The sequence below is a fragment of the Heptranchias perlo genome, chromosome 2 (assembly GCF_035084215.1).
Source record: "Heptranchias perlo isolate sHepPer1 chromosome 2, sHepPer1.hap1, whole genome shotgun sequence".
Taxonomy (NCBI): Eukaryota; Metazoa; Chordata; class Chondrichthyes; order Hexanchiformes; family Hexanchidae; genus Heptranchias; species Heptranchias perlo.
In genome coordinates this window covers 100,574,014-100,586,299 of record NC_090326.1, presented here as the reverse complement: position 1 = coordinate 100,586,299, position 12,286 = coordinate 100,574,014, and the positions used below count along the sequence as shown (strand labels likewise).

Here is a 12,286-nt window from a genome sequence, read left to right as displayed (position 1 = left end):
GCTAATGCTTATCCTTTGACCAACACCACCAAAACAGATTAATCAGTCACTTATCACAAATATTTGTCAGAACTCACTCAGTGTAAATTAGCTGCTGCATTTGTCTATATAAGTCACCATGAAATAATTCATTGGCTGTTAAGCACTTTGGGACATCCTGAGGATGTGAAAGGTGCCATATAAATGCAAGTTCTTTCTAATGGTACATGTCTATAGAAGGAAAAAATGTGATATAATAAAAATAGAGACAGATTAAAGTACCAGAGTATGGGGTTTACAGAATGGACAGGTACAGAAGAGCAGGTGAAGGAGTAGCAGTGTGGGTGAGCTATAACTTTACATCAATAGAAAATGTACTTTATGTATCTTATCTGTTGCAGCTCTGACAATGTGAATTGAGGTCAAGGTTAGTAATGGGAAGTAATTGTTATAAACCTCCTAGACAAGAGGAGAGGATAGTTGGGGGAAAAAAACCTGTAAAAATGCTGAAAGATTAATCATGGGAGGATTTTAATTATTATTGACTGGCACGACAGAAAAAATTGAAACATTGCATGTTTTTAAGAGTTCTGCAGAATTGTTCTTAATTTGTTGAAGAAACATAGAAACATAGAAAATAGGAGCAGGTGTAGGCCATTCGGCCCTTCGAGCCTGCTCCATCATTCAATATGATCATGGCTGATCCTCTATCTCAATACCATATTCCTGCTCTCTCCCCATACCCCTTGATGCCTTTTGTGTCTAGAAATCTATCTATCTCCTCCTTAAATATATTCAGCAACTTGGCCTCCACAGCCTTCTGTGGTAGAGAATTCCACAGGTTCACCTCCCTCTGAGTGAAGAAATTTTTCCTCATCTCAGTCCTAAATGTCCTACCCCGTATCCTGAGACTGTGACCTTGTTCTGGACCTCCCCAGCCAGGGGAAATATCCTCCCTGCATCCAGTCTGTTTAGCCCTGTCTGAATTTTGTTTCAATGAGATCCCCTCTTATTCTTCTAAACTCTAGTGAATACAGGCCTAGTCGACCCAATCTCTCCCTCATACGACTGTCCTGCCATCCCAGGAATCAGTCTGATGAACCTTCGCTGCACTCCCTCTATGGCAAGTATATCTATGGTAAGGAGACCAAAACTGAACACAATACTCCAGGTGTGGTCTCACCAAGGCCCTGTATAACTGCAGTAAGGGGTTAAGGGTAGTTACTCAGAATGGCAAAAGATGGGAAGTGGTGTTCCACAAGGATTGTTGCTGGGACCACTGTTCACCATTTACATAAACTATTTGGACTCGAGAATCGGATAAACCATGCAGTAAGTGGTAATTTTGAATTTATGCTACTGTGTAAGAAATGTAGTGGCAATAAGAGGAAACCTATATGTAAGCAAGAGAGGCTACACAAGAATTTTCCTCTTTTAAATCTTCGGTTTCAGTGGTAGACAGCAATATAAAGATAGAAGACTGTTTAAGAAACTGGCTAGCAAGCTGGCTACAAAACAGAAGACAGAGTAGGGGTTAAGGGTAGTTACCCAGATTGGCAAAAGATGGGAAGTGGTGTTCCACAAGGATTGGTGCTGGGACTACTGTTCACCATTTACGTAAACGATTTGGACTCGAGAATCGGAAGTATAATTTCAAAATTTGCGGATGACACCAGATTGGGGGGTGTAATTAATATATTGTATTTGGACTTTAATATTCTCTATCTCTTGCCATAAAATCTAGTATTCCATTAGCTTTTTATGGCCTTATCCACTCGAGGTACTGCATTTAGTGTCTTTTGAACATGAACCCGAAACCTCAAATCCCTCTGCTCTTCCATAACACCCAGCCTTCCTCCATTCATAGTATAATTGTTACTTTTTTAACCAAAATATACCACCTCACATTTACTGACATCTGTCACTTTTTTGCCCATTCCATCATCTCGATATCTCTTTGTAATTTCTTTGGTCTTCAGAATTATATACTTTGCCTCCTACTTATCATTAGGTTTAGAGTAGTTGTGGAAAAGGACAAGGAACAATCAAATGTGACTACTCAACTGGAGGAGGGCTAATTTCAGTGAGTTAAGAGGATCTGGCCTCAGGTGGATTGGAATCAAAGATTGGAAGGTAAAATAGTAAATGATTAATGGGAGGCCTTCACAGAAGAGCTAACTGATACAGACTAGATGTATTCCCATGAGGAGGAAAGGAAGGGCATCCAAAGCTAGAGCTCCTTGGATGACTAAAGATATGGAGATTAAATGAAACAGAAAAAGGAGGCGTATGACGAATGTAAGGTTCATAATACAGTAGAGAACCAGGCTGTATACAGAAAGTATGGAGTAGAACGGAAAAGGGAACGAAGAGGATCAAAGAGATTGCATGAGAATAGATTAGCGGGAAACATAAAAGGGAACCTAAAAGACTTTTATAAACATATAAATAGTAAAAGTGCAGTCAAAGGAAGGTTGGGGCTGATTAGGGACCAAAAAGGAGATCTTGTGGAGGCAGAGGGCATGGCTGAGGTACTAAATGAGTACTTTACATCTGTTTTCACTAAAGAAGGGGATGCTGCCAATGTCACAGTAAAGGAGGAAGTAATAGAAAAATTGGATAGGATAAAAATAGATAGAGGAGGTAATTAAAAGGTTTGCAGTACTCAAAGTAGAAAAGTCACCCAGTCCGGATGGGATGCATCCTAGGTTGCTAAGGGAAGTAAGGGTGGCGATAGTGGAGGCTCTGGCCAAAATATTGCAGTCCTCCGTAGATATCGGTGCCAGAGGACTGGAGGATTGCAAATGTTACACCCCTGTTCAAAAAAGGGGAGAAAGACAACCCCGGCAACTATAGGCCGGTCAGCCTAACGTCGGTAGCGGGGAAACCTTGAGACAATAATCAGAGACAAAATTAAGTGTGACTTGGAAAAATATGGGTTAATAAATTACAACCATCACGGATTTGCTAAAGGAAAATTGTGTTTGACGATCTTGATTGAGTTCTTTGATGAAGCAACAGAGAGGGTTGATAAAGGTAGTGTGGTTGATATTGTGTATATGAACTCTCAAAAGATGCTTGAAAAGTACCACATAAAGACTTGTTAGCAAAATTAAAACCCATGGGATTAAAGGGGCAGTGTCAGTGTGGATACAAAATTGGCTAAGAGACAGAAAGCAGAGAGTAGTGATGAACAGTTGTTTTTTAGATTGGAGGGAAGTATACAGTGGTGTCCCTCGGGCTGGTGTTAGGTCCTCGGCTCTTTTTGATCTTTATTAATGACCTGGACTTGGGTATACAGGGCATAATTTCAAAAAGTTTGCAGATGACAAAAAAACTCTGAAATGTAGTAAACAGTGAAGATGATAGTAACAGACTTCAGGACGACATAGACAGGTGAAATGGGCAGGCACATGACAGATGCAATTTATCGCAGAGAAGTGTGAAGGGATTCATTTTTGTAGGAAGAATGAGGAGAGGCAATATAAATTAAATGGTACAATTTTAAAGGGGATGCAGGACCAGCGAGACCTGGGGATGCACGTACACAAATCTTTGAAGATGGCAGGACAAGCTGTGATGGCTGTTAAAAAAGCATTTGGGATCCTGGGCTTGAAATACAGAGGCATATAGTACAAAAAAAGGAAGTTATGCTAAACCTTTATAAATCACTGGTTAGGGTCCAGCTGGAGTATTGTGTCCAATTCTAGGCACCACACTAGGAAGGTTGTCAGGGTCTTAGAAAGGGTGCAGAGGAGATTTCACTAGAATGGGACCAGAGATGCAGGACTTCAGTTACGTGGACAGATTAGAGAAGCTGGGGTTGTTCTCCTCAGACCAGAGAAGGTTAAAGGGAGATTTAATAGAGGTGTTCATTGAATCATAGAAAATTTACGGCACAGAAGGAGGCCATTCACCCCCTCATGCCCGAGCCGGCCGCAAATGTGGTACCCAGCCTAATCCCACTTTCCAGCACTTGGTCCGTAGCCCTGTAGGTTACAGCACTTCAGGTGCACATCCAGGTACTTTTTAAATGAGTTGAGGGTTTCTGCCTCCACCACCCTTTCAGGCAGTGAGTTCCAGACCCCCATCAACCTCTGGGTGAAAAAAAAATTCCTCATCTCCCCTCTAATCCTTTAACCAATCACTTTAAATCTATGCCCCCCCTGGTTATTGACCTCTCTGCTCAGGGAAGTAGGTCCTTCCTATCCACTCTATCCATGCCCCTCATGATTTTGTACACCTCAATTAAATTACCCCTCAGCCTCCTCTGTTCCAAGGAAAACAACCCCAGCCTATCCCATCTTTCCTCATAGCTATAATTCTCCAGTCCTGGCAACATCCTCGTAAATCTCCTCTGTGGTGCAATCACATCTTTCCTGTAATGTGGTGACCAGAACTGTATGCAGGATTCAAGCTGTGGCCTAACTAGTGTTTTATACAGTTCCATCATGACCTCCCTGCTCTTATATTCCATGCCTAGGCTAATAAAGGAAAGTATTCCATATACCTTGATGTTCAAAATCGTGAATGGTTTTGGTAGAGTAAATAAGGAGAAACTGTTACCAGTGGCAGAAGGGTCAATAACCAGAGGAGATTGATTTACGATAATTGGCAAAAGAACTAGAGACAAGATGAGGAGAATTTTTTTTATGCAGTGAGTTGTTATGATCTGGAATGTGTTGCCTGAAAGGGTGATGGAAGCAAATTCAATAATTACTTTCAAAAGGGAATTAGATAAGTACTTGAAGAGGAAAAATTCACAGGGCTATGAGGAAAGGGCAGAGGAGTGGGACTAATTGGATAGCTCTTTCAAAGAGCCGGCACAGACACGAAGGGCCAAATAGCTTCATAGAACCGTAGAACCATAGAAAAGATACAGCACAGAAGGGGCCATTCGGCCCATTGTGTCCGCACCGGCTCGAAGAACAACCAGGTGCCCATTCTAATCCCACCTTCCAGCCGGTCCGTAGCCCTGCAGCTTACAGCACTTTAGGTGCAGATCCAGGTACTTTTTAAGAGTTGAGGGTCCCTGCCTCTACCACCAATTCGGGTAGCAAATTCCATACACCCACCACCCTCTGGGTTTAAAAAAAAGTTTTTCCTCATGTCCCCTCTAATCCTTCCGCCAATCAACTTAAATCTATGTCCTCTAGTTCTTGAACTCTCTGCTAGGGGAAACAGGTACTTCCTATCTACTCTATCTGGGCCCCTCATAATCTTGTACACCTCAATCAAGTCACCCCTCAGCCTCCTCTGCTCCAAGGAAAACAGCCCCAGCCTATCCAATCTCTCCTCGTAGCTGCAATTTTCAAGCCCTGGCAACATTCTTGTAAAACTTCTGTGCACTCTCTCCAGAGCAAATACGTCCTTCTTGTAATGTGACCAGAACTGCACACAATACTCCAGCTGTGGCCTTACCAGCATTTTATACAGTTCCATCATTACATCCCTGCTTTTATATTCTACACCTCGGCTAATAACAGAGAGCATTCCATATGCTGCCTTCACAACCTTACCTACCTGTACTGTCACCTTCAGGGACCTGTGCACATGCACTCCAGGGTCTCTCACTTCGTCTACCCCTCTCAATATGTTCCCTTTTACTGTTTGCCCTCCCTAAGTGCATTACCTCACACTTCTCTGGATTGAACTCCATTTGCCACTTTTCCACCCACTCCACCAACCCATTGATATCTTCTTGGAGTCTACAGCTATCCTCTTCACTATCAACTACACGGCCAATTTTTGTGTCGTCTGCAAATTTGCCAATCATTAGCACATACCACAAACAGCAAGGGACCCAACACTGAGCCCTGTGGCACACCACTGTAAACGGATTTCCATTCGCAAATTCGCTTCCTTCTGTGCTGTATCATTCTGTGATTCTGCTTTAGTATTGTCTGCAAATTTGGACACTACTCCCTCTAGCCTTCTATCCAAAACGTTGATGTACACAGAGTACAGAAATAGTTCCTGAATAGAACCTGTGGGACACTTCCAACCATTTTGAGAAACTGCTTTTAACTCCTGCTCTCTGTTCCCTCTCTTCTAACCAATTTTTAAATCCAATTTGTTACTCTTCCCCACTAATTCCATACACTTTAATCTTCTTCAATAGTCTCCTGTATGGTGCCTTCTGAAAGTCCATGTACAAACATCCCCCATCCATCACACCCTCAAAGACCTCCTCAAAGACCTCAATCAGGTATGTCAAGCATGATCTTCCTTTCTGAAATCTGCATTTGCTACTGCTTTTCATCTAGATATTTAGTAATTTCTTCTTTAATTTAGCACCTTGGGACATTTTACTACATTAAAGGCACAATATAAATGCAAGTTGTTGTTGTTAATTCAAGATTCCAAAATTCTCCCTACCACTGATGTTAAACTAACTGGCCTGTAATTAGCAGGATTAACTCTGTATCCTCTTTTTAAAAATGGATATTACATTGGCCACTTTCTAGTACTTATCCACTCTCAATAGAGCCGCGCAATAAAATTTCTAGGGCCTCCACTATTTCTTCCCCCATTTCCCTCCAGATCTTTGGATGTATACCACCACGTCCCAGCACTTTGCCCGATTTTCATTAAAAGCAGGGGTACCTTAAAATCCCAATCTTTTCCATGCAGCTGTACTTTAACAAAGTTGCAACACCTGTAGAGTGCATGTCCTCCTTTAGCATAACTAACTTCTCTAATACTTTCCTTTTATTTATTATATCTCTTTTTGCTTTTAACCAGAAGTACTTTATATGCATACCCGCCAATTTCCGTTTATTCTCTACTAACTCACTATCCTCTGCTCTCTGGGGTTCCACCTCACATTTAACAATGCTCTTTTTGCTGATATATTTGTAGAATATTTTACTGTTCATTCTAATATTTTTTCAGATTCTCTCCTTATTCTCCTTCCTTGCTTCCCTTATCCCTTCCTTAGATATTAAGGGGAACGGATAGGGTGGATAGAGAGAAACTATTTCTGCTGGTTGGGGATTCTAGGAGCAGGGGGCACAGTCTAAAAATTAGAGCCAGGCCTTTCAGGAGTAAGATTAGAAAACATTTCTATACACAAAGGGTGGTAGAAGTTTGGAACTCTCTTCCGCAAACGGCAATTGATACTAGCTCAATTGCTAAATTTAAATCTGAGATAGATAGCTTTTTGGCAATCAAAGGTATTAAGGGATATGGGCCAAAGGCGGGTATATGGAGTTAGATCACAGATCAGCCATGATCTTATCAAATGGCGGAGCAGGCACGAGGGGCTGAATGGCCTACTCCTGTTCCTATTAACCTCATTCCTTAGTTTGTTATTTTTATTGTTTTTAACAAAGACCCTCTTTGCCTCCTTCAATTTTAGTTTGTTTCTAACCTCTTTGTTTGTGCATAGCATACTAAAATTTCAAGCAGTCTCCTTTGCTTTTAAAGGTACATATTTATTTTGCAACTTTTCAATCTTTTTTTAAATCCCACTGTTGATCTGCAATTCTGTGCCAATTTCTTTCTCCACCTCACTTCAACAAGCTCACTCCTTTCTAAAATCTACCCCATTCCACTCTTTGTGCGAACCTTTTTGCTTTCTATTTGGACCATACACCTTATTTTGGTCACTATTCCTGAGGTGCTCGCCCATATTTAACTCATCTATCTGATTCGTTTCATTACTCATAACTAGACCTAGCAACACTTCTCTTGTAAGCATAAATACTGCTTCAGGAAGGAAGTCTTGTATACATTTTAGTAATTCCATTACTTTTTCTGTATCTACTCCCTCTGTCCCAATCAACAAAATGTTGTTATTCCTATTCTTCTCCCTGATCTGCATACAGATTTTCTCTTCCAGTTCCCTCTCACAATTAGGGATTCTGGGGTGCAACCCCACTAATATAAGAATCCCTTTTTTATCTTTGGTCTCTAACCACATTGACTTTGTCTGAAACTCTTATGCGCACATCAGTCCTCTCTGCACCGTGTATTCCTTCCTTCACCAATACCACTCCTCTCTTACCTATTCTGTCCCTCCTAAAAATATTATAACTCCGTATATTTATTTTCCACTCCTGCCCATTTTCAAAGAATCATTTGAATTGGGCCTGGAGAGAAGGGAAGAGAACATTTTTTCATTTAAATGTAGGATTAAAGAACTATCCTGGAATTTAGAGGCTGGTGAGCCTGACTGCTGTTAGGAAAATTTTGGAGGCTATTCTGAAGAAGGGTACTGTAAAACACCTAGAGGAGTATCACATCACCCCTGTAAAAGTTAAACTGACTTCCCTTGAAGACCATGCTTGACAATCCTGTTGGAATTGGAGGAGTACCTACGCTCTTGACCTTGTTTATCTAGATTTTGACAAGACTTTTGCTACAGTGCTGCATAGGATGTTAGCCCATAAGTAGAAATGAAAGAAATAGATGGGCAGTTATTGAAGTAGATTGGCAACCAGCTGTATCAAAGGAGCTCTTGCATGGAGCTGTGTCAGAGTGGCAGGAAGTGGCTTCTGGGGAACCCCAAGCATCTTTGCTACTTGAGTTTTATGTCAATGATTTGGAAGTGGGGATAGAGACAAAATGGTCAAAATTTGCTAATGACACCAAGATGGTGGTTGGAAACGATTTAGGGTAGTTGATCAGATGCAGAGGGATCTGCGTAGACTGGGAAATTGGGCTTAGTAATGATTCAATGTCAACGAGTACAAAATGATGAGATGTGTGGAGGAGAATAAACATTGGAACTATAAATTAAATTATATTTCACAGGATATAGCAAAAGAAAAAGATTTGCGGTGTATTGGTGGATGAGATCGTTGTAATCATCTGCATAGTGTGCAACAGCAGTAAATAAGAAATAAAGACTTGCATCCTGACCAGGAGGGTGTGTCGCCTACCTGGTACAAAGATAAAGAATACCTGGGAGCAACTGGAGAAGAACTTAGAAAGGGAGGGGGAAGATCCAGTTGTCGTGGCCCATGTCGGGGACCAATGACGTAGGGATGAAAAGGGAGGAGGTCCTGCTAAGGGAATATCAGAAATTAGGAACCAAATTTTAAAAAGAAAACAGGACCTCATGGGTGGTAACCTCGGGATTACTACCCGGGCCACGTGCTAATTGGCATAAGGATAGGCAGATCAGGAATGTCTGCCTATCCCTACGCCACTCAGGAAGGTGAATGTGTGGCTGAAAAGTCTGGTGTGGGAAGGAGGAGTTCCGTTTCATGGGGCACTGGCACCAGTACTGGGTCAGGAAGGAGCTGTACCGCTGGGATGGGCTCCACCTGAACCAGAATGGCGCCAGTGTCCTAGCGGAAAGGGTAAATAGAGCTGTTGATAGGACTTTAAACCAGTAAGACAGGGGGAGCGATCTGGTGAAAATAACATAAGTCTGAAGATAAAAGAAATAGGAGATGAGAGTAAAGGTCAGACCAAGGTAAAGAACATGGGTAACAAACAGCCAGGGAACAAAAAGAAGTTATGGAACATGAGTACAAAATGACTTTAAAAATAAAATGAGGGGAACAATTATTAAAAACAAATTAAATTGCCTGTACAGCAATGTGCACGGCATCTGAAACAAAATGGGGGAACGGGAGGCAATAATTCGTAGTGAGGAGCCAGATGTAGTGGAGATAACTGAAACATGGCTACATAAGGAACAGGACTGGCAGTTAAATATTGCAGGATATAGTGTATTTAGAAAGGATAGGGAAGGAAGAGGAGGGAGTGGAGGAGCTGTAATAATTAGAGACAACATGATGGCAATAGAAAAAAGGAACATAAGTAATAAGATAGAAACAGAATTCATATGGATTGAGACAAAGGATAACAAGGGATCGATCACGTTAATAGGTATATTCTACAGACCACCTAATACTGGAAGAGAAGTGGAGGATGAAATATGTAGGCAAATCTCTGAAATGAGTAAAAAAACATTGAATAATAATGGTTTATTAAACTGGCAAGAAGAGGTAGGGAATGAGGAAAGGGGAATGGAGGTTTTACAGTGTTACAGGACTCCTTTCTTACCCAGTATGTGAGAAGCTCAACAACAGAGGAATCACTGCTGGATCTAGTAATGGGAAATGAACCAGAACAGATAAGAGAAGTCATGGAGGGGGATTGAGACAAATGATCCAGACAAATTGTTCACTGTGGTGACACATTCATATACCAGAGGACACAAATTAAAGTTAGAAGTAAGAATCGAACATTTTCAGCCGATGAGAAATCATTGTGGAATAAGTTGCCAGAAAAAAATATTAAAGCAGACTGCATAAATGGATTTGAGTCACAATCTGACGTGTTTATGGAGAGACGGATTAACGCAATAATTCAGAAGATGGGTAGGTGAGTTGATGTATGAAAGATGGCCATACTTGATGGAGTCTAATAGTCTTTTTCTACTCCTAAAGGTGAACAATCCACCTTTTAGCTGAAATTTGGCAGTTTTCATTGTTTAATTCATTTGGAGCCACTTTGTGGTCAAGACTTGACCGTATCAACATGCCCACTTCATTTTATAGATGCTTGCAAAGTTTCCATTGCTGATTTAAATATGTAATGTATTTTTTTTTCTCTTTAGGACCTGTTGAAACTAGGGACTTCAGTTCTTCCTCCTCCTCCTCGTCCTCCTCATACACTCCATTGGGAATACCAAGACCTGAAATAGTATCTTTTACGAAGAAGAAGAAAACAAGTGACATCTATTTTGTGATGCTTGTCTGGGCTATTGCTGTTGTGCAGATCTGGCTGAACCTTTGGATACTGGAGTTGCTGCCAGTACCAGTGGCTGGTAATACGTTTGATCCGGCGACCTTTCTCCCTTTCCCCACCCCCTCCCCCATTCCTCTGACTCTGGCCTTCTGTGCATTGCCCCTTCACCCCACCATTGGTGGCTGTGTCTTTAGCCCTCTAGACTCTACGTTCTGGAATTCCCTCTCTAAACCCCTCCGTCTTTCCACCTCCCTCTTCTCCTTGATGGCCCTCCTCAACATCCACCTCTTTGACCAAGCTTTTGGTCACCTCTTTTCATATTTCCTCCTTTTTCTTGGCATCCAATTTTGTCTGTTTATGCCTCTGTGAAGTGTTTTTCTACGTTAAAGGTGCTGCATAAAGACAAATTGTTATTGCGACAGGCCTTATGATTAATAATTCAGTCTTTAGAAATTTAAAAATCAGTTCCGCTATGATAGACAGCTGAATTGTAGGATTTGTCTGGACCTGGCTGTTGATGGATAAAGCGCCTAAAGCAAGCCTATAAATTAAATTCTATGGGCGTGTCTCTTATGTTCTTTTCCATGCTCTTCTTCAGCCTCCCCAGCTATGCATGCACTGAGATGGTAGTCTCCAGTACTACTCTGAAGTAGGCACTGGGAGATATTTGCACGTGGCTCCCTGATATCTTTCCTGTCCTCTGCTTGGTACCTCCCCTAATCAGCATGGTTGTTATTGGGAACGGAATAAATGCATTCCACTACTCTGGGGTACTATGCTTTGGTGTGCCAACTCATTGGCATCAGACTGTCTTAAGTGATATAAATGTAGTTCTCCTGATGGCACAGCGCATTTAGGCAGTGAGTAGCTGAACCTTGCAGACCTGTAAGGTCTCTGGTTGGATCCCTTTTCTCTGTTGAGTTAGCAGATCTCAGCCAGAGTGATGCTAGCGGTACTATAATGGGCCTGCATGCTCATGGGTTAGTATGGGGAAAATTAATCAAGTGCCTACTTATGATGAATGTAAGGTTCATAATACAGTACAGAACCAGGCTGAATACAGAAAGTACAGAGGAGATCTAAAAAAGGAAGTGAGGGGCAAAGAGAATGTATGAGAATAGGTTAGCGGCTAACATAAAAGAGAACCCAAACATCTTTTATAAACATATAAATAGTCAAAGGAAGCGTGGGACCGATTAGGGACAAAAAAGGAGATCATCTTGTGGAGGCAGAGAGCATGGCTGAGGCACTAGATGAATACTTCGCATCCATCTTCACTAGAGAAGAGGATGCTGTCATTGTAACAGTAAAAGACGAGTTAGTAGTGATAATGGATAGGATAAAAATAGATAAAGAGGAGGTACTTAAAAGATTGGCAGTGCTCAAAGTAGAAAAGTCACCCGGTCCGGATGGGATGCATCCTAGGTTACTGAGGGAAGTAAGGGTCGAAATTGTGGGGGCTCTGGCCACAATCTTCCAATCCTCCTTCGATATGGGGGCGGTGCCGGAGGACTGGATGATTGCAAATGTTACACCCCTTTTCAAAAAAGGGGAAGAGGGATAAACCCGGCAATTACAGGCCAGTCAGTCTAACGTCGGT

General features: G+C 41.7%; 1 protein-coding gene across 2 annotated transcripts in view; it reads left to right on the top strand.

The window, feature by feature from the left end:
• Positions 1–12,286, top strand: part of tmem245 (transmembrane protein 245) — a 132,885-nt gene that overhangs the window by 29,238 nt on the left and 91,361 nt on the right. The window contains exons 5-6 of one of the 2 annotated variants that reach the window (XM_068005103.1): positions 6,101–6,187; positions 10,556–10,765. In XM_068005103.1, coding sequence (XP_067861204.1) covers positions 6,101–6,187; positions 10,556–10,765 — 297 coding nt within the window. The remainder of the gene's footprint in view (positions 1–6,100; positions 6,188–10,555; positions 10,766–12,286) is intronic. The other variant, XM_068005110.1, reaches the window with a different exon arrangement.